This window comes from Myotis myotis, unplaced genomic scaffold (genome assembly GCF_014108235.1).
Source record: "Myotis myotis isolate mMyoMyo1 unplaced genomic scaffold, mMyoMyo1.p scaffold_m19_p_18, whole genome shotgun sequence".
In the NCBI taxonomy this organism is placed as follows: Eukaryota; Metazoa; Chordata; class Mammalia; order Chiroptera; family Vespertilionidae; genus Myotis; species Myotis myotis.
This window is the reverse complement of record NW_023416322.1, coordinates 7,882,547-7,908,921: the sequence shown is the minus strand read 5'-3', so window position 1 is coordinate 7,908,921 and position 26,375 is coordinate 7,882,547. Positions and strand designations below refer to the sequence as shown.

The 26,375-nt window shown below is 54.0% G+C and overlaps 1 protein-coding gene across 11 annotated transcripts in view; it reads left to right on the top strand.

Moving 5' to 3' along the window:
• The first annotated feature begins 2,673 nt into the window (after window positions 1-2,673).
• The window catches only part of PLEKHA6 (pleckstrin homology domain containing A6), a 132,604-nt gene continuing 108,902 nt past the window's right edge, over window positions 2,674-26,375 (top strand). For 10 of the 11 annotated variants that reach the window (XM_036343342.1, XM_036343339.1, XM_036343335.1 and 7 more), the window contains exons 1-3: window positions 2,674-3,156; window positions 9,251-9,327; window positions 13,478-13,535. In XM_036343342.1, coding sequence (XP_036199235.1) covers window positions 3,074-3,156; window positions 9,251-9,327; window positions 13,478-13,535 — 218 coding nt within the window. In that variant the 5' untranslated portion in view covers window positions 2,674-3,073. Of the gene's footprint in view, window positions 3,157-9,250; window positions 9,328-13,477; window positions 13,536-21,064; window positions 21,109-26,375 lie in introns of those variants that run through there. The other variant, XM_036343346.1, reaches the window with a different exon arrangement.

The following is a 26,375-nucleotide window of genomic DNA, read 5'->3' as shown; positions in this document are numbered from 1 at the left end:
TGCGGACTGAAGGGTCCCAGGTTCGATTCCAGTCAAGGGCATGTACCTTGGTTGCGGGCACATCCCCCGTAGGGTGTGTGCAGGAGGCAGCTGATTGATGTTTCTCTCTCATCGATGTTTCTAACTCTCTATCCCTCTCCCTTCCTCTCTGTAAAAATCAATAAAATATATTTTTAAAAAAGAATATGCCACAGAAAAGTATTTTCAAACCTGATTTCTTTTCTTAGTTCAAGTGAGTAAAACACATTCAAAATCTCAACCACTGGCCTTTTCTTGACTAGGTAAATGGTCGTAGGAACCTCAGTCTCCATTAGAGATAAACAAAATAAAAATCCTGTGACTAAATTAACAGGAGCTCCTACTCCTCAGAGTAGACAAGAGCGGAATACATGTTTTCAAATAGATGTCATTTTGTCCCCTATTTCCACCCACATTCAGCCCAAGCAGCTGCCCTTTCTGGTTGCTCAGGTTGGACCGGGAACTCACTGGTTGCTGGTATTTTCCCTGGAGGCATCGTGGCAGCAATTCTGGATTCAGATCCTCAGATATCACTGGGGCTGGGCAGGTGGCTCTGTGCTTTATCAGTGGGATTAGTCTCACAGGTGTTTCACAAGGCTGGGGAGACTGGGGACTGGTGAGGAGTCTGATCCCTTAGCCTGCCCCCCTCCTCTATTCAGGAACTAAGGGGCATCGATCCTCATATAGGTTCTCTGCTTTTTCTACTAGAAACAGTAGGGTGTGAGAAGGGCGAGAAGAGTTGGGTGTCATGATTTCTGCATCCAGGGAACATACTCAGCTTACACCTGGCACACAGGAATCGAACTGTGTGTGCATTGGGAGTGTGAATTTCCAGTGTCGGAAGCAGAGCGATCTAATAGAAAGAGCTCTGGCCGGGGACACTGGTGGGCAGATCCTTCTCTGTCACCACCTCGCTCAGTGACCTTAACTGGCACCTCCCCTCCTGTGCTCTGCAGTCCCCCACATTTCAACAAGAGGACTGGACCAGATGCTCTCTGAGGCGTCTTCTAGCTTCACTATCTCTCAGATGTGAACACAATTATACCCTCCAGGCTGAGAATCTGGGATACCTGTAAGGTTTGTTAGCTGCTTCTTTTTCCAGAAAGCTCTCTCCCACACACCCCGAGGTTGCTGATGTAACCAGGACCCTAAAGAAGGTCCCAGTTACGCCAGTGTCAGTCATTCATCAAACATGAATTGGGTGCCCCTAGGTAGGCGCTGGAGCTAGACAGATGAGTGGGGTGGAGGCCCTGCCCGGAGGAACACACAGCCGAGTGAAGGGGACAGATGAGTACATGAAGGATTGCATCGCGGTGCGGTAAGTCCCACTATAGGGTTATTAGTGAGGCTGCCTGACACGTGGAGGGGGGACACATCAGTCTGTCTGGGGTGGAGTCAAGAATGGCTTCCCGGGAAAGGTGACACCTGGGCGGACACTGCAGGGTGAGCAGGAGTTACCTGGGCCGAACAGGGATCAAATCCCTCATGGTGCTCACAGCAAGGATGCCCACTCCACAGGTGCTTGCAAACTGCCATGGACACATGGCTTCCTCTAAAGCAGCGGTTCTCAACCTGTGGGTCGCGACCCCTTTGGGGGTCGAACGACCCTTTCACAGGGGTCGCCTAAGACCATCGGAAAACACATATATAATTACATATTGTTTTTGTGATTAATCACTATGCTTTCATTATGTTCAATTTGTAGCAATGAAAAATACATCCTGCATATCAGATATTTACATTACGATTCATAACAGTAGCAAAATTACAGTTATGAAGTAGCCACGAAAATAATTTTATGGCTGGGGGTCACCACAACACGAGGAACTGTATGAAAGGGTCGCGGCATTAGGAAGGTTGAGAACCACTGCTCTAAAGACAGGTGTCTCTCCCCTTGTCTGTTCCCCTCGACCTGACACACGGGTGGAAACCGTGTGCACCTCACTGAAGCCCAGGGGAGCCCAGCTTTGACACAGCCCGGAGACGGCAGAGCGTGGACCCGGCAGCGGCACTTTGACACGCCCGTATCGGATGCTTGCAACCTGTGTTCTGTGCACAGAACACACTTCCTCCTTCCTCTGCTTTTTCTTTCCCTTTCCCTTTTCTGCTGAAAGTTTGGGGGAAGGCACATAAAAGCTCTTGGCTTCTGCGTGTCTTTCTAAGGTCTCCTCTGATTCTACTTAGTCACGGCAGGCTTCTTGGAGGAAGTGCTCAGAAAGAAAGGTGAGGACTAGCTTGACTAATGAGGAGTCTTAGCAAGAGGAGTCTCCCAGGGCCCCTTGCTACCCACACCCAAGCCGTCACCACCCTTCCCTGCACTTGACCTTTGTTCCTCTCCTACCTCCCGCCAAGTATAACCAGGTCTGACCAAGTCCTCTTTTCCGTTTAGTGGCTGGGCACGTCCCTCCGGTTCGTGGATCGCAGCTTTAAGCCGAACTGGTTCCGGCGCCCGGCATCTGGACTTGGGGACCTGCAGGCTGCGGCTCATTCTGGCTGTGAATTACTTCGGAGGCGGCGCCCTGGCCCCGCCCCCGCCCGCCGCAGGTTCAAGTGCGGGCTGGGAGCTGGGCGGCGAGGAACACTCCCGGCGCGCACAGCAACCTGCTCCCTGCTCGGCCGCCAGGCTGCCGGCGCGGGGCCGGGGGGACGGGACCGGGAGCGGCGCTGAGCGGTCCGGCCCGAGCGTCCCAGCCCTCGCCGCGCCGGGCTCCAGTCCCCAAGTTCACGGGCGCCCCAAGAGGAGTCGGCTCGCGCAGGAGGCAGGTGGCGCCGGCTGGGGCTGGGCGGCGTGGAGCTCGCTCGGCCCCGCGAGGGTTAAGCCGTGCCGGCTCCTGCTGCCCGGCTGGCGGCCAGCTGCCTCCAGGGAGAGGCCGGAGCCGCTGCCCGGACGGACCCGGAGGGACGCCGTCAGCCGGGGCTGCACCGACCTCAGACCCCCTCCCCGCCCCCATCCCTGCCTCCAGGAGGAGCAGAAAGTGGGGGCTGCCGGTGGGGAGCCCCTGCCAGCTCGGCCCCTCGGGTGGCTGGAGAGCCAGGGGGGCAGCGAGACGCGGAGATGGCCGATGAGCCCGCCTGGCTGGACCTGCTGGGCCGGTGGACCTACGGAGTGGACCCCGGTGGGAGAGTCTTCTTCATCAAGTATGTCGTCCGTCTCGTTGATTTCTGATTTCTTTAAAGTTGTCCAACTTGAAAGGCGGCGGGGCTGGGGGCGGCTGGCGAGGGCAGGGGAGCAGGGGCCGGGACAAGGGGCATGACTAACAAGTTTATCACATGCCGGTTTGAATGGGTCTCCCGCCTTTTCCTGGGCGTTCAAAGTCCAGCACAGACTCAGCGTTCCGAGGGCTGGAAGGGCAGGGCCAGGCAGGGCAGGTGGGGCCGTCCCCCTCCTCCCGCCTCAGACCCAAAGGGGAGGACGACCGGACCCGGGGCCCAGCCTGCAGCTCTTTCTTCCCGGTGCTGTCCGCTGAACGGGCCAGGGCTGAGTTCTTTCTTTTTCTTTGTTGTCCCCACCCCCCTCCTTAAGGGAAGACTTGGGCTAAGTGACAAGATATCAGGGGGCCCGGCCCCTACCGTCCAGGTCCTGGCATATCCTCACCCCAGGACCCAGTGTTCCCCAGGCCCGCCGCCTCTCCTTCCTGCTTCTTTCTGGGGCTGTGGTCCAGAGGAGGGAGGGGACGCCCACAGCACATCAGCATTCTTCGGAGAGCGAGCCTCTGCTGCTCGCAGTCATATATTAGCACTGTTATATTAATTCCATAAACCGAAATGGCTCTGGCATAATCTCATTATAACAGAGTGGCCCCGCTGGCGCTATTTTGGCCGCTGGTACCATAGTCATGCTTTGCCAGGAGAGAAATGTCTCCCGAGGATACAGCAAGTCTACAAGCGCAGCATCCTGAGCTGTTCCCCACCCAGGAGGAGTTGTCCCTTCCTCAGGAGAGCCCCTCAGGACAGGAGAGCAGAGGGCATCTCAGACGCAAGCCCTCCGTCTTCAGATGGGGAAGCGAGGTCCTCGGGCGGAAGGTCCTCGTCTGAGACACAGCCACTTGTTATCAGGGCTCGGACTCAGGCCGGTAGCTGCTGACGCTAGCCAGTCCCCTGCCCCGCCTGTGCAGGTGGCCAGCGATTCCCTCTAGTGTTTCTCAGTTTCCTCATTTGCTGTTGGCCTTTCTTCTGTAATTATCATCCCTATGATCCTAATTGAGGTTGCAATTAGATTATCTTAGAAATGACCGCCATTGAAGTTCTTGATCCTGGTTAGATTCTTAAATAACAGAAATCCCCCAGTATTAAAACTGGAGTTTCTGCTGTCCCTGGTTTGAGACTTTGTTGCCCATAAGAATCACCCAAGGAATTTATGAAAAAGGCCGACCCTGACGCTACCTGCAGGCGTTCAGAAGGCCTGGGGTGGAGCCAGGGGATATGAATTTCCACAAGTTCCTCAGTTATTCTGATGAGGATTAATGTGACTCTCCTCATCTTTCTTCCCAATATCATTTGCCTTCTAGCTTCTCTTCTTTCTTTCTTTTTTTTTAAAGATATATTTTATTGACTTTTTACAGAGAGGAAGGGAAGAGGGATAGAGAGTTAGAAACATCGATCAGCTGCTTCCTGCACACCTCCTACTGGGGATGTACCCAGGTACATGCCCTTGACCGGAATTGAACCCGGGACCCTTCAGTCCACAGGCCGACGCTCTGTCCACTGAGCCAAACTGGTTAGGGCTCTTCTTTCTTTTTTAAAAAAATATATTTTTATTGATTTCAGAGAGGAAGGGAGAGGGAGAGAGAGATAGAAACATCAATGATGAGAGAGAATCTTTGATCAGCTGCCTCCTGCATGTCCCACGCTGGGGATCGAGCCCACAAGCTGGGCATGTGCCCTGACCGGGAATCAAAACATGACCTCCTGGTTCCTAGGTCAGCACTCAACCACTGAGCCACACCGGCTGGGCTTCTCTTCTTCTTTCATTCCACAAACTTTTATTGAGTGTCCTCTGCTTTTCTGCCGTAGGGCTAGGCATTGGAGATAAGGAAGAAAAAAAAAAGGAGAAAACCAGGTTTTTTTTCTTGACAGGGGTAGGAAGAAAATGAAAATAAATACTTAGGAAATAATAGGATCCATTCTAGAGGGTTTTCTTGGTGCTCCAGGAATACAAGGAAGAAAAAACGAATGGTCTCCAAGGAGGAAACATTTGAGCTGCTTCGAGAGGAGAGAGACCAGAATGAGAGGGGCCTCGAAGCAGAGGCCTATGGGAAGGAGGGCATGCTGGGTGCCAGGGCACAGGCTATCTAGGACATGAGGGGTCCCTAGAGATGGAGTGGAGGTTGCAGAAGATGTGGTAGGACAAGGGGTCTGAACCTGCTTCTGTAGGGGAAGGGAAACCAGAGATTTTAAACAGAGGACTGGCATAGTTAGAGCTGCATTTTAGAAGGCTCCCTCTGCAGCTGCTTGGACGGAAGATGACTTGAGGGTGGAGAGCAGTTAGGAAGCAATGGCAGAAGGCCGGCTGGTGGGGAACTGAATTGGGGTGGTGAGAACAGAAGGGAAGGGGAGGGAGCGGTGGGAGAAAGAGAGGTGGAACTGAGAGCATTCATGTACTGCCTGAATGTTGGGGAAGGGAGGAAAAAGGAAGATCTGAAGATAAATCTCAGAGTTGTTTACTTCAGGTGACAGAGATCAGGAGTATGGGGAGAGGAACAGATTTTAGGCGAGATAAGTTCAGTGGGAAAATTCCAAACTTGAAGTCCCTGTGGGATATTCACGAGGTGACGTCTAATAGGACAGAGCTTAAGGGAAAGGCCTGGGCTGCAGAGTCCTGAGAGTCATCATGTGGGAGTGGAACCACCCAGGAGTAGGTGAGAGAGAAGACGGGAGGGCACCCAGGCAGCACCCATGTTTAAGGAAAGGACGGAGGGAAGAGAGGATGGAGCAGGCGACCGGTCACAGAGGGGGACAGCACCAGGGCCAGGGGCGGGTGCTGCCTCAGAAAGTGAGGAAGCCCTAACCGGTTTGGCTCAGTGGATAGAGCCTCGGCCTGCGGACTGAAGGGTCCCAGGTTCGATTCCGGTCAAGAGCATGTACCTTGGTTGCGGGCACATCCCCAGTGGGAGGTGTGGAGGAGGCAGCTGGTCGATGTTTCTCTCTCATCGATGTTTCTAACTCTCTATCCCTCTCCATCTCTATCCCTCTCCCTCTCTATCCCTCTCTGTAAAAAATCAATAAAATATATTTTTTTAAAAAAAAGAAAAAAAAGAAAGTGAGGAAGAAGGATGTTAGGGAGAAAGGAAGGGTCAATAGAGAAGTCAAAAGTGTCCACTGGGTTTAGGAGCTGCGGGAGTATTTAATGACCACCAGGAAAGTGGTTTTAGGGGCGGGCCGGACACAGAACCAGCCTGCAGGGATTGCTGAGTGGGAGAGCAGGAAGCGGGGACAACTAGAGGGACTGGTTTCCAAGAGGAATGTTTGGTCACTGAGAAGAGGAGCATGAGACAGGAGCTGGAAGAGGAGGCAGCACTGAGAGGAAGACACGAACAGGAGTGAGGGCTAAAGGGATGGATCTGACAGGGAGAAGGAAGCCCAACAGAATACGATTCTATAAAAGATAGGGGAGGGCGGCGACTACCCCCTCGGCAGAGGGATTCACCTAAATGGAGGAGGGCAGCCTCTTCTCCAACGTAGGAAAGGATGGGCGGCAACATGGCTGCGTTTGGGAGATGGGGTGGTTAGGTCCACTGGGAAAGGTTCTGCCCATGCTTTCTATTTTTGTGTGAAATAAGAGACACGACATCCATTGAGAAGAGGGGAGTGGTTGGGGGGGAGGGGAGGCAGGCATGAGACTTGAGGTTGGTGGGAAAGCCTTAGAACGATCAGCAAATGGCAACTGACTGGAGCTCCTGAAGAAGATTCTAGGGCCAGCCAAGCTTGGAGACTGGATTTGCAGTGACATCAACCCTCCCGATTCCCCAGGGTCCCCGTCAGCCCAGAGCTGGAGCGGAGATAGCCTGTGACTGCATCGTTCTGGGCCAGGGGCTGGCACCGGAGGGCCCAGGGGAAGAGGAAGCTGAGGGCGTGGTGGGGCTGTGCCCACCCTGGTGACCTCATGATTATTCATGATCCGGGCAAACTGAGGGAGCTGACAGTGTGAGAGCAGGAGAGGGACCAGGGGCCAGAAAGCGTCAGGGTGGCAGGGAGGAGGCACAAGAACCGGTGTCCCCTCACACTTACAAGTCAGCGCTGGCTGGATTTACTCTTCCTCAGCCGCCTCTCCCATTGTCTCCCAGGACCAAAGCCCAGCCCAGAGGTCATCCCCAAGGCCGCCCAATGTCTCCAGGGTCCCCGGGCCACCAGAGCAGTCACTTTGTTCCTTCTCTCCTCTCCTGATTCGAGGGGTGGGTGAGCTGGGGAATCTCCTCCTGCAGAGGGTGTCCAAACTTAGGGGAAAGTTAGTGGAGTCAAGAGAAAAGCAAGCCTATTCCATACCAAGATTTGGACCCGGATGTTCCTAGCAGCTTCCTTTGTAATGGCCCCAAACTGAAAACAACCACAATGGTTATCAGCAAGCGAGTGGAAGAACATACAACCCTATATCCTACGATGGAATGCTACTCAGTAATGAAATGGAACAAACTGTTAACTCACGTTACCACATGGGAGGGAATAAGGAAGAAAAGAAGGAAAGCAACAAAGGGGCCTAACTTGTATGATTCACTTATATAATACGCTAGAAACTCTAGAAAATGCAAACTAACCTGTAGTAACAGGAAGCAGACTCATTGCTGGGGGGAGGGGAAGGTTAGCAAAAGGTGTGTGTGTGTGTGTGTGTGTGTGTGTGTGTGTGTGTGTGTGTGTGGGTGCGGGGGGCGGGGGTGTTGAGAGGAATTACCATGGGGCAAAAAGAAAATTTGGGGGAATTCATTTCTTGATTTTTGTGGTAGTTTCATGAAACTTTAAATTAAACCAGACGTTTTAAATATGTGCAGTTTATTATATATCTTGCTTCGCTAAACATTTTGCGAGCCCTTCTTACTAGAGTTTGTTATGTTACTTAAAGTATTAATTATAGCTTAAAAGCACTGAATGTCCTGGGCCTCAAGGACCCCCCACCTCATAACCTGGATGACACAGGTGGCCTGAGAGTCCTCTCCTCCACATACCTGGATTGGCCAAGAAGGTATAGGAGAAGGCAGTGCCACTTGGCTGGTGTGGGCCGAGAAATATCGACGGGTCATCTGCCCTCGGATCCTCGGCTAGGGCCCAGAGGATCTGTACTGTGGGGGAGCCCACCCTGGTGGGAGGAAGATATTAGAAAAACTCCGCCCTAACTGGTTTGGCTCAGTGGATAGAGCGTCGGCCTGTGGACTGAAAGGTCCCAGGTTCGATTCTGGTCAAGGGCATATACCTTAGTTGCAGGCACATCCCCAGTAGGAGGTGTGCAGGAGGCAGCTGATCAATGTTTCTCTCTCATCGATGTTTCTAACTCTCTATCCTTCTCCCTTCCTCTCTGTAAAAAATCAATAAAATATATTTAAAAAAGAAAAACTCAGGTTTTATGGGGTATGGATCTGGGTCTGAATCCTGGCTTCATCACTGACGGATGGTGTGGCTTTGGGCCAATGACGGCACCTCTCTGAACCTCACATTCGTCATCTGCAAAATTCCTGATGTGAGGGAATGTTGTGAGTGAAAATAGATGGTGTTATAGACACCCAGGGGCTGCTGGCTCACCCGGCCTCCTCCTTTCTTATCCACTGAGGAGCTGCCACTTGAGGACCTTCCCTATTCTTCCCACGTGACTTTACCGTCACCTCAGATGTCACCTCCCTAGCGAAGCCCTCGTGCTGTTGCTCTTCTCAACTTCATCCCAGTTAGTGCTCCTTCTCTCTGACGGGACAGCACTGTGCTCGGCTGTAACAGGGTTCTGCTTCCTATCACATCACAATGTAATCTGATCGCTGAACATTGAGGTGCCATTGACATACAGCCTTATATTATGCCGCTGTCTTTCTATATGTTTGTTTCTTTGGGGTCAGGGATCAGACAGTGTTCCTCTCTGAATCCTCAGCGCCTGCTCAGTAAATGCTCTGTGAATGTGAACGAACGAATGAATGAATGAATGAATGAAGGGCATGTGGATGCTCCATCTCAGGTGTCTGGGATCGGACAGTCAGTGTTGATGTGAACTTGCAGGCAGGTCTCTTGAAGCTGACATTTTCTTACTGGTTTTCTATAGTGATGAGGAAAAGTCAACCAGTTGGGTGCACCCTGGTACGAAATCCCCCATCCAGAGTGGATACTGCTCCAGCCCAGGTAAGAAGCTCCTCTGCCCCTGTTTTTGCAACAGAAAAGGAAGCAGGGGTGTCCATCAGTAGATGAGAGGATAAAAAGCAGTGGCACATGTACACGTGGAACACTACTCGGCCGTAAAAAGGAAGAACATCTTACCCTTGGCGACAGCATGGAGGGACCTGGAGAACATGACGCTAAGTGAGATAAGCCAGTCAGAGAAAGATAAGTACCATAGGATTTCACTCATATGTGGACTCTAATGGACAAACCGAATTACCAAGCAAAATAGAGACAGACCCATAGATAGAGAGCAGACACACAGCCCTAGGGGGAGGAGGCTGTTGGAGGGAGTGGAGGGTTTGAGCAAAAAAGAAAAAAAAAGAGAGAGAGAACTCGTGGACACGGACAACAGTGTGGTGATTGCCGTGATGGGGGATGGATGTAGACGAGGGCACAGAGGGGCTAAATGGTGATGGAAAAAGAAAGTAAGCTTTTAAGAAACAATAAAAGGACGCAATAGCTTGAGGTGGCAGGAGGCCTGTGCCTCCGGCCTTTCCTTCTCCATGGATGGACTCAGCGGACATTCCGTCCACCCTCTGGGGGACAGTGCGGGACGGCTGATGCTCACTCTCGGGTCAAGCCTCTGCTCTACAATTAGCATCTGGGGAAGACCTCTGAGAACAAAGGCTTTGCTCCTCTCTCACCTCCTTCGCAGTCAGCAAACCCCCTTCATCCCGATCGCCCCTGGCCTGGGCAGGGCCCGGCCCCCAGAGTGGGACCCAAGAACCTGATGCCGGATGGAGCTGTTCTCTCTGGGGGCTGCCGAAGTAGGCGCCACCAGCCAGGGGCTGCCGAGAGCTGAAGTGTGATTAGCGTGACTGCGGAACTGAATTTTAAATGTTAATTAAGCTACATTTAAAAAGCCCACGTGACTGGTAGGAACTCTTTCACATAGGGGGAACCTGAAAGAAAAGGGGGCAGGGCCAACCCTGATTGCTTACTAGGGAGCAGACTCCATTCCCAGTCCGAGGGGAACAGCCAGGAGAGTGGGAAATGGGGGGATACGCACAGGCAGAGATTTTAGTCTAAAGCAGTGGTCGGCAAACTCATTAGTCAACAGAGCCAAATATCAACAGTACATCGATTGAAATTTCTTTTGAGAGTCAAATTTTTTAAACTGAAACTATATAGGTAGGTACATTGTTATTAACTTAATTAGGGTACTCCTAAGGCTTAGGAAGAGCCACACTCAAGGGGCCAAAGAGCCGCATGTGGCTCGCGAGCCGCAGTTTGCCGACCACGGGTCTAAAGTGAAGAGGTTCCACAGGGAGAACCAGAAGGCCTGCTGGGACTCCAAAGTGAACAACCAGTCTTCCTCTTCGGGCCCCAGAGACCCACGCGCAGGGGCCTTCCAGCCCTTGGCCTGACCACAGAGCAGGCACGTGGTTCTGAGCGCCTGGTCCCCCTCGGAGCACGGTGGCACCGCGGGGCACACTGGGTTAAGTGCTGACTTGCCCACAGCCTGCTTTCTTTTAGAGTCCAGGCTGGAATCATTGTGGTTTTATAGCTGGAAGGGATGTCGGGGGTCCTGGAGTCCCCAAGTCCTTCATTTTAAAGTAAGAAAACGGGTGGTGGGGGGCGGGGGAGGGAGGGAGTCCTAATAGAAGGTGACAGAAGATTTGACTCTGGGTGATCTTGTAACGTAGAAACCCACACCTGAAACCTATATGTTCATGGTGAACAATGTCATCTCAATAAGTAATAATAATAATGATGATAATAGTAATAATAAAGAAAAAGAAAATTGAAGAACAGAGAGGAAGTCCCTGGCTCAAGGCCAATAAGGAAAGCGGAATCGGGGTTCAATGCGTAAGATGTAGGGGCAGAGTGACGTAAGCCCCCGCCTCAGCTCTGCTTTCTATCACTGTGCCATGAGCAAGTGGTTTAATTTCTCCAGGACTCGGCTTCTTCATCTGTAGAATGGGGATAGGGAATGAACCTCAAATGGTTGTAGCACAAAGCGTGCAAAGAGTCACCATCAGCAGAGGTGACCGCTGTTGTTATGGTCACGGTTGTGTTTCTGACAGACAGGGAGGCTCCTGCCCCGAGGCAGGGCTGGTTTCTTTTGTGCAGCAGCTGTTTCCAGTCTGAGTCCGCCCACTGATCAGGACTCTAGGTAGGACTCTAGGAAGGTGAATAAAAGCCTGTGAGCCCATTCTTTCCATTTTGGCTGTAGCCACCTGGCTGTCCAAGGCTGGGAAGGGGTTAAGGTGCCCCCGAAGCTTGCTGGGAGGGCAGCTGGCTCAGCGGGCACTCGGCCTGGACGAGAATATAAGCACTCTTGGTGTTGCCCAGGCAGAGAGGGCAGTGTGGAGGGAAGCTGCTGGAAGAGGCAGGGGACATCATCCACCCTGGCCTCTTTCCCAGGCACATCACAGTGGCAGGATTTTTTATGATTCTGACCCAGTGGGGATCCCTCTACTTGGGGAGGCTGCCAACCCACGCCCTTCTGAATGGCAAGGTCCTCCCACAGGGACAGAGGGAACAAGTGGCATTTATGGAGCAGCACAGCGGAAAGAATGTGAGCTTTGGAGGCAGCAGACCAGGCTCGCATTCCAGCTCCGACACTTCCTGTGTGACCTTAAGCGAGCTGATTAACCTCTCTGGGCCCCGGGGTTGTTATCTGTAAAAATGTGCAGGATGATGCCTATTATGTAATGCTGCTGTGCAGAGGAAATGCGCTCACAGTGGTGAGCTGTGTAGCTCGGAGGAGGGAAGCCCTCGCTAAGGGGTAGCTGCTGCTGTTAATTCTCTGGGCCGAGTCCTGGGAGGGGAGGTGGGCCTCCTGGCTGCCCTGTTGTGCTGAAGCTGCAGCATTGCCCGCAGCAGCAACTATGGAAATAGACCCTTGATAAATAGGGGTGAGTCAAATGAATGAATAATAACCGGGCCCTCCGCTCTATAGAACCCAGCTGACAATACGGCTGGAGAGATTCAGACCTATTTTTTATAAAACCGCGGGCATTTGGACCAACCAGGAAGGTGGCACTGTTGTGAAGAGAACCTGCACCTGTTTGCCAACCTGTCAGCCAGGGGCCTCTTGCACCCCAAAACGAATGATCTCCCCCAGATCCTGCCTCGGGTTCTCAAAAGACTCCTTCACCTCTGTTCGGGGTGGAGGAGCCCTGTTTGCTGGGGAGACAGACACCGCCAAGGGGCCTGTTTTGGAAGGGCGGGCAGGGTGACACAGGCCACTCAGAGACGGGTGGCCCCGCCTCCCAGGGGATGGCCCAGGCACCTCTGGGCCAAAGTCAGCTTCCTCACCTATTCAGTCCTTGCGCCCTCGGCGGGTCTATGACTCTCCGCTCAGCATTTCCATGGACAATTTTTTTCAGAAGTGCTATTAGAAAATTGTTTAAAAGATTATTTTCCCGGGACTGATTTCCTAGGTCCTCGGGGTCTTGTCTCGAGCAGCAGAATTGGGAGTAATAACACCGGCCTGGGTGCTCATTATCTGTGAGGCCTGGGCAGGTGACCCACCCTTGGCTCCAGCGTCCGCGGCTGTGATGTAAACAGCCCGTGGGATGATCATGAGGACCCTCCCAGGGCCACCCCCTGTGTGTTCACTGCTGTACCCCGGGGGCTGGCACAGAGCCCTGCACAGAGTAGATGCTCAATAAACGTTTGCTGAATGAATGAGCCAATCCTGTGAGGTGATGACTCACTTGGTCCCTACTCATTGGTATGGGCTGGAAACAGACCGGTAAGAATAATGGACAGAAAGGGAGAAATGGCCCTAACCGGTTTGGCTCCGTGGATAGAGCGTCAGCCTGCGGACGGAAGGGTCCTGGGTTCGATTCGGTCAAGGGCACGTACCTTGGTTGCAGGCTCCTCTCTGGCCCAGGCCCTGGTTGGGTGGGGCTCATGCAGGAGGCAGCCAACCAATGTGTTTCTCTCACATCAATTTTGGTCTGTCTTTCTGTTTCTCTTCCACTTTCTCTAAAAACCAATGGGAAAATATCCTCAAATGAGGATTAAAAAAAAGGGGCGAGGGGAATGCTGGTTTGAACGCTGTTGGCTTCTCCGAATTTTCCTGGTTCTCCTAGCGCCCACTCCCCCAGGGTGCAGGTTGGGCTTTCGGGGCTGATTCTGTGCTTGTGTTTTCTCACAGGTTTGCCCAGGGGCTGGGAGATGGATTCCACCCGGGAAGGAGCCGTGTACTTCATCAAGTGAGTAAGGAGGCTCTCGCTCTGGTCTCCCTGGTGGGCCTGCCTTTGTGCTGGTCACTGGTGCCTTCTGGAGAGGGGAGAAGGCTCAGGGGCCTGGTTTCTCCCTGAGGGCTTTGCTGGGGCCTCTCCGTCGCCAGGAGGTGTCCTGGCTTCCGAACGAGCTGCAGATAAAGATGGGCGTGTGTGCATGTGTGTGCGTGTGTGTGAGGCGTGCGTTTCTGTGTGTGTTGATGTTGGCTGGCGAGAACCAGTGTCAATCGTGGGAAGTTTTCGAAGGTAGGGCGGGGCGGGTGGAGCGCTGGGCTCGGCTGCACGGGTGGGAGGGAGATGGCTAACAGAGGAGAGGCTGCTCCAGACACAGGACAAAGGGTCCGAGGAAGGAGACGTGCACTGGCTGCCCTGAGAGGCAGGAAGTGAGCCGGTGGGAGGGGAGGGCTGAGTGGGGTGCACACACGGGGAGGTTGGGTGGCCACCCAGCTGCTTCCCTTACTCCTGCTCTCCTGGGGGTGGGGGGGGCATTGCGGTCCTGCAGTGACAGGTGTGTGTCCAGGGGGTTGGTCAGCCCCTTGGTGGGCTGGGATAGCTCATGCTCTCAGCAGCCAAAGGGGCCACCCTTGATGTGACCGTGGAAGTAGCTCTCTGGGCCGGGGTGGCCCACATCTACCCGATCGGACTCCTTTCCCTCCGCCTCGGCCTGGGTCTCGCCACCTCCAGGCTGGGCCCTGGCTTTGCTCCCGTGGGTGAGGCTCGGCATGCTCGGGCCTGTGGGCCTCTCCGTCTGGCCTGGCCTCAGACTCTACAGGGCTGGAAGGGAAGGCGGCTGCCCAGAGGGGGCCCCTGCCCAACCAGGGGAAGGGGCCCCTCTTTTTCCCTCCCCCTCCCTCTCTTCTTTGAAATTCTCAGCTGCCTATACCATGGGGTCTGAGAATTTCCATTTCCACTCCAAGGCCCACCAGCACTTACACCAGCTTGACAGTTAACCAGGTGCTGAAAACAAAATCAACACCTGAAGATGATCTGACAAATCATCTGTTTTGGAAATTGTTGTGATACCACGTGGCTCTCATAGCCCGAGCTTCCCCTGAAATGGAACCCAAATCCTTCCTGCATCGGTTAAGACGTCTCTCCTTTGCTCCTTGAAGATACCATCTTAGCATTCGATTGTGTGCGCTTGGCTCTCGGGATTGTTGACTGAGCGCTTTCACATGTACCATCTCTTCTCATCAGTCCCAAATGGCTTTGCACCTGCTGTGGTCTGGCCCTGTCTTCCTCTCGCACCGCTGGCCAGCCACGGTGGTTTTCATTTTTCTTTTTCCTCATCACGCCAAGTTCATTCCTACCACAGGGCCTTTGCATTTGCGGTTCCTCTGCCTGGGAACACTTTCCTCCCCTTCTTGCCCATCTGCTTCAGCTACCAGCCTAGAGCACCTCGAGTTCTGAACTCATCGCCTTCCCATCATCAACACCTACCCCACACAGCAGAACCCTTCGAGACAGCCTCAAGCCAACCCCGCCTCAGCTCTCCCAGGTATCTCTCACCCCACCCACTCCTCATCCTGAGTTCATCATGCCCACAGGGGCTCTCACCTGATCATCCTGGCGGCCTCCACCCATATCTTCCTGCCTCCAGGCCACGCTGCCGCAAGAATGCTCTTTTCCTACGATGCAAATTTGGTCATTCCTTTCTCCATTGAAAACCTGTCATGCCTCCAGCTCCAGGATAAACTGAGGCACCCATCAGGGCTTTATCATCTGGCTCCTGCCTTCTCCAGCCTGGCCTCCCACACTCCCCAGTTTGCCAGACCCAATGGCTGTGGTTCCCTTAACACTCACCTCCCTTCCACGCCTCCCAGCCTTTGCAAGTGCTAATCCCTCTCTAGCACGACTTGTGTCTGCCTGTGAACACTGAACTCTTCCTTCAAGACTCTGCTCGCTGCGTCACTTCTTTGGGGAAGCCCACCTATATTGTAATTGCTCGTTTGCACATGGTCATTTTCCCTAGATCAGTGGTTCACCGACTTGAGTGTGCCTCACAATCTCCTGGAGAGCATGTTCAGACAGATAGCTTGGCCCCACCCCTCGAGTTTCTGATTCAGAGAGTCTGAGAATTTGCATTTCCTAACAGGTTCCCAGGTTATGCTGATACCACTGGTCCACGGACCACACTTAAAGAACCACTGTTCTAGACTGAAAACTCACCAAGGGCAGGGTGAACACATGGTCGGACAGTCTGGAAACAGAGATGATAGTATTTTATTACATACTAGAGGCCCGGTGCACAAATTCGTGCACTGGTATGGTCCAGTCGGCCTGCCCCCGATGGGGGCCATTGGGGGCGAGCTGGCTGGGGCTAGGGGCAACAGGCAGTTTGCCAGCCAGCCCTGCACCCAGTTGGGGTGGGGGGCTTCCTTGGGGGTGGGGCCGGCCAGGGCAAGGGGCCGTGGGCATTCCAGTCATTCTGTCATTTGGTCAATTTGCATATTACCCATTTATTATATAGGACTAGAAGCCCAGTGCACGAAATTTGTGCACGGGGGGGGGGGGCGTCCCTCAGCCCGGCCTACAGCCTCTCCAACTGGCAGTCAGACACCCCTCTTGAATCAGGACTGCTGGCTCCTAACCGCTCACCTGCCTGCCTGCCTGATCTCCCCTAACCACTCTGCCTGCCTGCCTGATCACTCCTAACTGCCTCTGCCTGCCTGCCTGATTGCCCCTAACCACTCTGCCTGCCTGCCTGATCACCCCTAATTGCCTCTGCCTGTCTGCCTGATGCTCCTAACTGCTCTCCCCTGCCAGCCTGATTGCCCCTAACTGCCTCTGCCTCGGCCCCCGCCACTGTGACTTTGTCCAGAAGGATTTCAGAAGACGTCCGGTCTATCCAGTCTAATTAACATATTACCTTTTTATTAGTACAGTTTGTAACAAACATCAACAAGCCATCTATTATGCATTCTTGTCTGTTCCCAGACTTGTTGGCCACTCCACATATCAGGAGCAGCAGGGGACTCTAAGAGCTGAGCGCCTTACTACATGATTTCATTTAATCCTCTCCAGTGTTGTCAGGGAGATGCTATCATCTCTAACTATTCGAGCAAGTAAACTGAGGCTTCGTAAAACTTGTTCAGTGCCATGAAGCTTGTAGAAAGCAAAGCTGGGGTCCAGCCCCACATCTCCCTGATTTCAGAGGTTGTGCTCTTAGCAGAATGCTCCACTGTCCCCAGCATCCCTAGTCCTGGGTTCGGACAGTGGGGGTGGGGGGATGCTCAACAAACCCTAACTGACTGCATGAATGAATGAACGGCCCACTCTCCTTATTTACAATCCCTGAAAAGGTTTATGACATTTGGTTGGTGGGTGAGTTAGAAACTCTGAGGACGCCAGACATGCATCCCAAGACGTAATGATGAAAGTGAGATAGCCCTGGCCTGTGTGGCTCAGTGAGGGTTGCCTATGCACCAAAGGGTCTCAGATTTGATTCCCAGTCAAGGGCACATACCTGGGTTGCAGGTCCCATCCCTGGCCCCAGTGGGGGCGTATGCAGGAGGCAATCATTCGATGTGCCTTTCCTCTCTCTCTCTCTCTCTCTCTCCCTTCCTGCCTCCCTCCCCTTCCATCACTCCCCTCTACTCTCCCTAAAAAGCAATGGAAAAAATATCCTTGGGGGAGGATTAACAACCAAAAGAAGTAAGGTATTCAGACGTGGGAAGCTTTTTTTTTTTCCTCTAGCGTGGATGAGTCAAATTTCAATGAACAAATATTCACATTTGCCCAGAGTCAGACACATAGAATTGTGTCAGTAAGTCCTTCCCTTCATGGCGCTTGGGAGGTGGTTCTCATGGGATCCACAACTGGTGTCATTGCTGAAGCGTGCCTGTGGTTTGAAGGTGGTGCAGAGAAAAGAGCAAAAGCAAAGGGTTAAAATGTGGGTAAAACCCATCGCAAGCCTCGTGCGTGTACCACACGCTTCCAGGAGAGGGAACCAAAGCACACACGATTGGCCCGACTAAGGCTTCAAGGGGTTAGCTCAGACTGCTCCTCAGGCTGACCCGGAGGCCCTCCCGGAGCCCGCAGAGCCACCTCCACCATCCCCTGCCACATCTCCGCCATGGGGGGGTCTGGCAAACTTCTTTCAAAGCTTAAACATCTGGCTCTGCTCCCCCTGGGCCTGCTGAAGCCGCCAGCTGCGGAGCTAGCCAGTGCTGCCTCCAGGAGCGCCTCTCTCTCCGAAGTTGGTGGGGAGGGAGATGGTGCAGGGACAGAGCCGCACCCCAGCTGACCCTTGCTCCCAATCTGGGCCCCTGCTGCTCCTCCCACCTGGGTGCGGTGGCCCTATTGGCCATGCCCACCTGGCTCCAAACCTCCTCCAGCCCAGGGAGCCCCACCCAGCCGTTGTCACTTCCTCCTTGTTCTGGTCTGAACGCTTCCGCCAAGAAGGTGCCAGAATGGGCAGTCCCTCCATCTGTGCCTCTAGCTCATCCATGAGTTGCTTGCTCATCGCTGCACAGGGGCTGCGGGAGGCAGGGACGCAGAAGCCAGGGCTCTGTCCCCCGGTGGGACACCCCAACCTGTGGGACCCCAGAGCCAGAAGGTTCCCCGGGAAGTGCAGTGGAGGCGCCAAGAGCTATTCTGCTGACTCCAGAGGGCAGAGGGGACACAGGAGAGGTCACAGGACAGCATATCTTATAGTTAGTGCCTGTCTTAGCTCTCCCTTCCGAAAGGCAAATGACGCCCATGAACAGTAAAGAAGGAGACAGATGAGAGAAGACAGTGGTACAGGGCTCATGTGCAGACAGGAACACGGAGGCTCCGCAGTCAAGTAACTTGTTCAGAGCCCCTCAGCCGGTGAGAGATGGAGCTGGGGCTCACACTCAGGCAGCCCCTCCAAGGTCCCTCTCATACGGCTCCCCTTTGGCTCCCCAGTTGGTGTGTTCTGGGAGGGAGGGAGGCCCATGTAGACGTGGCCTGGGTGAGGAATGGGCAGGGCACGTTTGAGGGGTGGCTAGCCCGTCGAGGTAGCGTCTCTAAGACCCCGTGATGGGAGTGGCGTTGACCCCTGAAAGGCAGGGAGTACCCGGATGTTTGGAGAGTTGTGGACTTTCTCTGAGCATCGGGGCTGTGGCTCTCGAGCAGAAAGCAGACAGAACCACAGAGGTATTATCTTCGGAAGCCTTCCTCCACCTCCTCCTCACACTCTTCCCGGCTCAGATGCCTTCTCCTTCGCTGCAGAAACAGAGAATTTCGATTTGGGAGTCTATTTTCTCTGCTCCACCTTACCGTCCTGGTTGGAGCTCTAAGACCCTCTTGCTGTATCTCCCCCATCTTCTCTCCAGACGAGGGCACTGCCCCCCCCCCCAGCAGTCCTCCCTTTGGCCCTCAGCCCCCAAAGACACCCAGAGCCCCCAGAAGCATCAATGCATCCCCTCAAGCTTCTCGGGGGATCTGTGGGCTTGTCTGCAGCCCTCGCTCCCTGTCTGCCAGAGAGGAAACCCTCTGAGCAGGCCCATCTGTCTGTCTCCTGCCTTTCGCGGCTGCCTGAGGATTTTGTGGGATGAGGGCTGGGTCCTGTCTCTTCCCCCACCTTCCCTGTCCCCTCCTGGGTGCTGTAGTGTCTGGCCCCAAACTTGCGTTGCTCCATTGGCTCCTCAAGACCAGAGCTGCCCCAGAGCCCGCACCTTTCCTGTCTGGAAGCCAGCTCTTCCCTGCCTGTCCTGTGGCCTTGCCAAATCCTGGGGAGCCAGGACAAGTGGGTTGGGCTTAACCGGTCCCACCTGGCACCGGGCCTGCACCCAGGACTTCTCTGCCACTGCAGCCCAGTGGCCTTCCCATAGCTGATGAGCTCAGCATCTCAGCTGGGCTGGGGGAGTTGGGGAGAGGACCGCGGGATCCTCCTTCCACTGAAGCTGCAAGCAGGTGCATGCGGCTCTAACCCGAGGTCTCCAGCTCTGGCTGGCTGCTCTGGGACGGGAAGGACAGTCCTTTCAGTAGCTCTCTGTGGAGTGGGAATGGGGTTTGGATCAGATCCCTTAACACCCCCTCCCCCCCTCTCCCCCTCCCCCGCAACAGGGCTCCTCCTGAACCTCCGGGGAAGTCTGCATTTCTGATTCTTCCATAGTAAAACATGTTTTGTTTTGTTTGTTTGTTTTTTTAAATAAAAGGCTTCAGTTGGTACAAATGATGCTTATACTCAGATTATATTTAAAAAGACCCACAGAGAAGGATAAGTAGTTGTATTTGAGTGAAGAGGTTTGATTTAAAAAATTAAGTTGTTCTATCAATAAGCATTCAAAACAGAATAATCCTGTGGGTGGGTCCCGCAGGTGCCCTTCCTCCAGCCCCTGCCTTGTGAAATGTGTCTGTATCAGGAGGGACCCAGGAGCGCACCTGTTTCAGACTGCAGCTTCCGGGTCTCTGGGTGGGACTGGCCCAGTGAGCTGGCTGGGAAGCTGGGGGCGGGGCGGGGCGGGGCGGGGGCACCCCATGTTCGCTCCATCTTTCTGAGTTTGCTTATAAAACTCAGTATTTCTATTGCACTTACCCATTGTCACAGAGATTCTATTACTTCTCTGGCATCCACAAAAATGTGAAGAAGAGAAGGAAACCGAGGGAGGGAGGTATAGAGAGATATATAGACAGACAGACAGATGGATAGATAGATCTCCTAATGGCATGGGCTTGTCTACAGCAGAAACAAGGCTGCAATCCTGTTGTCTGAAGCCCCCCCTTCTGCCTCTGACCCTCATAATGCAAAACACAGGTGCCCCCTGGATCAACCAGCATCTTTGCCCAAGGTCACTGGGGGCCAACTTGGGTTGAGGATCTGAGCTCTGGCATCTTGTCATGGGCTGCAACCACCTCTAGAATGTTCTTTCTTTAAATTCATTGTGCTGGGGGAGGGAAGGGGGATGTGAAGGCACAAGGGCCCTGGCCAAACCCTCTTGACACCCAGAGATGTGCCCACCTCTTGGGTGGACAGCCACAGAGGTGAAGGCCACCAGAGACAGGCCTGGTGAGCCAGACCCCTGGGCACCTTCCGGCTTCCTGCACTCTGGTGGGAGAGCTGAAAAATGCAGCTTGCATGGAAAGTGGTCCAGATCCCCTTTGGGGGGCAGCCTTGTCCCGGTGGAAGAAGGCCAGGAGGGCTGGGTGGCAGCACCCCTCCCCTCCCAGGCAGACAGCACGGGTGGTTAACAGCTTGTCGCTGGTGTGGATGGAGTTAAACCTTTCCGGGGGACTATTTACTCCTGATCCTAAGTGACAGCTTGGGGAGGGAGGGTCACGTGGCCCTGAAATCCCCTCGGGAGCCCACGGAGCATGCCCAGCTGCTTCTGCCTGGGAAAGATGCTGGATCCTGCAGTCCCCACAGCAGCATCCTCGCCCTGCGCCAGGGACCTGCCAGCTGGAGCGATGACTGATTAGACCAGCTCGGATCCGGATCCGGGGCTCCGCTCTTCCGCTCTTCCGAAGGGGCCCTAGGGGCGGGGAGGAGGACCCCAGCTGGCCAGAGCTGGGGGAGGGGTGCTCGGGGGCCCAGAGAGTTATAGCTTTCAGCGAGGGGCTCACACCTCAGAAGCCGGTGAGTGTGTTTTGATGCATCATGTAGATGAGGTGGGAGGAGGGAGGTTGGGCTCTGGTCCGGGCTGGCAGCTGCCTGCCCTGAGAGTCTGGGCTGCTGGCGCTGCCGTGTCACTGCTTTCCCCTCCCTTATTCTTGGCAGCGTTACTTGGGGATCATGGATTCTGAGAATGCTAATTATAGCCCTCTCTGTGACCCCCACCAGGCGCACCCCCCAGGACCCCCAGGAGGGGGCTGCTGTGTTTAAATTGCACCTCCTAGGTGGGGCCAGCTTGGGGAGGCCCCCCAACTAGCTAGAGCAAAGAGGCCAGCCCCACCCTGCCTCTATTCTTGCCAGAAGGACTATGCTGATGGCCGGCAGGAAGGAAAGATGGAGGGAAGGCCCGGGTCAGGCTCAGGTGGGCAGGGCTGAGGGTGTATGTCTTTTATGGTCAGAGGTTGGGTCCAAGATCTCCTGAGGCTCTTGGGCTCCTAGGGGCATCTGATCTCTGGGGTCTATGATGAGGTGGGGAGCACCTGAAGGACCTGGAGCCTGGTGTGTGAGGGCATGCGGGGGGTGGGGCGTGCTAAGGGGGCAGGTTTACAATGTTGGGACCAGGCTGCAACTGGATAAGAGCCTGGGGCTTCTTGTGTGAGATTCTGGGTGAAGGAACGAGATTGGGGAGCTGGCAGAGAGGGGGTGGGGGGCCCTTTGTAACCACAGGCAAGCCAGGGGAGAGCCAGGATGGAGGGAACAGTCCTAGGGTGCAGGGGGGAAAGCAGTGGGTGGGGATGGGCTCAGAATCAGAGTCCAGGGGATTGTGGCCTGCAGGGCTTGGCAGACCTTCCCCATCCCTGTAGGCCCCTCGCCCCCAACCCGGCGGTGTGGGTGGTGCGCTCCACTGGGAACCCTGGGGGGCCTGTCTCTGCCTGGGCCTGTGGTCCAGATGTCCAAGGGGCAGCACAGGCCACTGCCCCACAGATCCCCCATCCCTGCCTCCAGGTCCCCCGGAGGAGCATGGCCTCCACCTCATTGCAGCCGCCCGTTAGCATGGGCAGGACATGAGCAGGTCCTTTGCTGGAGAGGAGGTGGGAGGAAGGGGCTACAGCCCTGGGCCTGAGGCTCCAGCCGCCTCCAGGCGGGGCAGCAGGGCCCAGTGGACTGGAAGCAGGCAGCTCTGTGTCTCCTCCCCTCTCGGATGCTGGGCTACAGATAGGAATCATGAAAGCCCTGGGCTTTCCAATCAGGGGCACGGCGACAAATGTGTTACTCGGAGTGTAATTAATCCTGGGCTGCACAGGCTCCGGACAATGGGGGGCTTTTTTGCTTTTTTATTTTGCCAGGTCGGCTTCTTTTCCTTCTGTGCAGGAAGGTGACGGTGCACGACGCATTACAGATAATTACCTTTACCCCGGCTGCCTGGGTTGAGTTGGATTCTTGCTGCTCAGTGTAAATGAAGTAATTACCGAGGAAGTCAGTGAGCCAGGCAGCCAGCCCGGGCTCCTGGGCGGATCCCAGGGCCTGTAGGACTGAAATGCCCCCACCGGGCCAGGCCAGGCCCGTGTCCCAGAGCTCAGAGGAGGGAGCTGGCGGGGCTCAGGGCCTGGACTGGGAGAGATCGAAGGAGAGTAAGCCCAGACGAGAGTGAAGACGCACTGTGACAACCAGTTCTGATCAGCAGGTCTCTCTGAGCCCATTTCCTCTCTATCTCCCCACAAGCCGTTTAGGGAGGTTCCCTGAGGCCCTGGGCACTGAGCATTCCCACGGCCCCCCTCCCCAGGATGGTCAGGAGAAAGAAGGGAGAGACTGGGCCGCAGCGGCAGGAGTGGGTCCTGGTTCCTCGAGGTTTTGCGCAGGTCTGAGCTCTGGTCTGAGGAGGTCTGGGAGCCAGCGCATCCATGAGATGACTTCGGCAGGCCAGGCTGCAACCTGTTAAAACCAGTTAGAGACGAGGGAAGCTACTTTGGGAAACATTAGAATAAACGAGGAGCAGAGAGGAAGAGGAGTTGAGAGGAGGCTGAGAGACGCTGCTCCCGGGAGCCCTCTTCGCACCTCCCAGTGTAGCATCAGCTGACCTCATACACTGATTCTGGTCCGAGCGTTAATAAGAAGGAGTTGGTGCACCATCCTCAGGGTTGTGGAAGGAATGCCCAGCTGGAATTCCAAGACATGGGTTCCAATCCTGGTCCAAATGAGCAGCTGTGTGATTTGTAGCAAGTCTTTGTTTCCTGGTGTGAAACATGGGGTTGGTTAGTGTCATTACCCACCTATCCAGTCGACAGCGGGGTGAGTAATGCCTATGGAAGTGCTTTCTGAACTGCACATAATTACACGAATGTCGGTCAGTATCAACATGGGTGTTTGAACAAGTGTATCAGAAGGCGACGCTTTGACAGCAAGGCCAGACAGGGGCCAAGGGGGTTCGCAGGAAATGTGTTTGGGCAGATGGTATTCAGGGTGACTGTCAAACTCTCCCAGGTCACTTGTTTAGTCTCAGGTAGCGTAGTCCTTACTGTGTGAATTCAGGAAGTTGGGCCAGGCAGTCAGTGCTGAGCTGACAAGCATTCAGGGACCTTTACTCCTGCAGGGCCTAGGAACCCCCTCCATGGGGGCGGGGAGGTCCCTCCTGAGCTCTGACATCACCAAGTCCACCCGTTCTAGCTCGACATTACCTGAGAGCCTAAATCTACAATTGCAGGTGCCAAGTTACTTTTAATTAGTCTAATACCTGCCTGTTAAAATCAACCTCGCCTCTGGTGGTAAGGTCATTTTTCTGATTTTGCTTGGCTCCCAAGTCCTCATCAGCATCAGTGGGCCATCCAAAGACTGTAGGCAGGCCTGCTTGCCTCAGCTGAAATGTCGGCTGCCCCGCTGGGGAACTGAAGAGTTCATAGCTGGAAGGGAAACCGGCTTTGGGTGAGGTAGGATGGTGGGGTGGGATAGTAGGCTGATGGAGGGGTTGTTAGACTTGTTAGGATCATAAGTAAGGTCGAGAACCCAGGTTCCCTCCTTGGAATCCAATGTTCTCCCCCCCCCCCACCTTGAGCCTCAGTTTTCCAGTCTCTAAAATGGGGGTAATAATTCCTGTCCTGCCTGTATCACTGAGGTTCAAACAAGTTCATGTAGGAAGTGCATCTGTCTGTAAAACAATGCAACATGAAATGGCTTTATCACATCAAAGTGAAAGTTCTTTAAAGTTTATACAGGTGGTCCCAGTGTGCCTGACTACTAGTTTCTGGACCTCTGTCTAGTAATTCCTCGTTCCCACTCAGTCTTCTCATACTGTCCACACTCCCCCAAACCATGGGCGGCTTGAGGGTGTTAGCACATAGTAGCAGGTGCTCAGCGAATGCTGGTTGGGTAATATGAAGCTTTGGATGAGAGGACGTTTGGGGAAACAGTCATGAGAAGCCTCTGATGTCAGTGGTGGGGGCGTTTGTTTCCCATCCTGCTCAGCCTTGCCCCGCCCTTCACTAGACGGGGCTGCTTCAAGGCAAGACATGGTCCTAGTCATCTTTGTCTTTGTGATGTTTCATGCAGAGCCCAGGCACAGAACAATTGTTTGATAACTGCTACTTGAGTGAATGATTGAATGAGTGAATGAGACAGGGTAATGTGGTACGAGTGCATGGGATGGAGAGTCAGATGAATAGGACTTGGAATCCTGGCCCCAGCACTTCCTTTTGGCAAATACTGTATGTTCACTATACACCAGGAAGGTGCTAGGTTGCAAATATGAAGTTTCACAGTCTAGTAAGGGAGTAGACGTGTGAGCAAACAATTGCCTGTATATGATAGAGACATATGCTACATATATTGGTGGGCAAGAACTGAGAGTGATAGATCTCCCAGAAGAGCCAGGGAAGGGTTCCCAAAGGAGGGGACCTGAGGGTGGGTCTCGTCAGCTTGGAAAAGTCACATAATTTTTTGGGGTGTCGGTTCCCTAAGCTACTATGTGAGCAGACTAAAGCCTCCTTCATAGAGGCAAGGACGAAAAAGAAAATATGAATAAAACATCTGATACCAAATAATCTTTTTTGAAAATATATTTTTATTGATTTCAGAGAAGAAGGGAGAGGGAGAGAGAGATAGAAATATCAATGATGAAAGAATCATTGATTGGCTGCCTCCTGCATGCCCTTGCTGGGGATTGAGCCCCCAACCTGAGCATATGCCCTGACTGGGAATTGAACCAGTGACCTCTTGGTCTCTGGGTCAATGCTCAACTGCTGAGCTACACCCGGCCTGGCTGAATAATCTATAGATATAAAAGGCTAATATGCAAAGTGTCCCCTCAGGAGTTCGACTGGGAGACCAGGAGTTTGATCGCTTGTTATGACGTGTGCTGACCACCAGGGGGTGGTGCGGAATGAAGGAAGGCCTTGGCTGGCAGCCGGCAGCTGGGGAAGGGAGGCCCTGGCCAGCAGCTGAAAGGAAGGCCCTGGTTGGCAGCAGGAAGGCCCCAATCACCCTGATCTCCGGCCAGGTCTAAGGACCCTACCCATGTACGAATTTCATGCACTGGGCCTCTAGTCTTTTAATAAAGGTTGAAAATATTTCCTTGAAGCCAGGCCAGGTGGATTGGGGAGGGACAGGAGCCAAGAGCTCAAGGAATCTCAGAAGCTGGTCCATACTTCATCTTAGCTCTGCTAATTAGTACCTACGTGGCCTTGAACAAGTGCCTTCACTTCCCAAAGCCTCAGTTGCTGTACCTGCAAAGTGGGAATACGTTTGTTTCGTGGATCAATGGAGAGACTTCACACAAGGTACTTAGATCATGCGTGGCACATCGTAAGTGCTAAAAGTGATAGCTCTTCTTCGTTATTATTACCAACATAGTTCATGGAGAGGCTCGCTGTGCAAGACACACACACGTTGCATGTGTGTTAACTCTCAGATGTGCTCAGAGGGGGAGGAGGGGGAGGGGGGCTCAGGGTTAGGCTGAGTGACAGCCAGTGGCTGCTCAGTCTGAGAAAATTCCTTGAGGCGAGGTGACTGGAACTTTTGAAAAGGTTGGAGGGACCAGGCCTGAGCAATGAAACTGGGGGTGGGGGGTGGGGGTCATCTTGTGGCTCATGCCCCAGGCTGGGGGAGTCTGCCTCCTGGGAAACTAAGAGGTGCCCCTGACAGCAGCACATAGGTCCTCCTCACCCCCATCTCCACCCCTCACCGGGGCCAGTCCTGATGGCAAAATCGCAGCGGCTCAGTTGCCTGGCTGGTCCCCTGACCTTCCCGAACAAGACAGCCTGGCAGCCATGCTGGGTTGCCGTGGTAACTGGCAGCCTCCC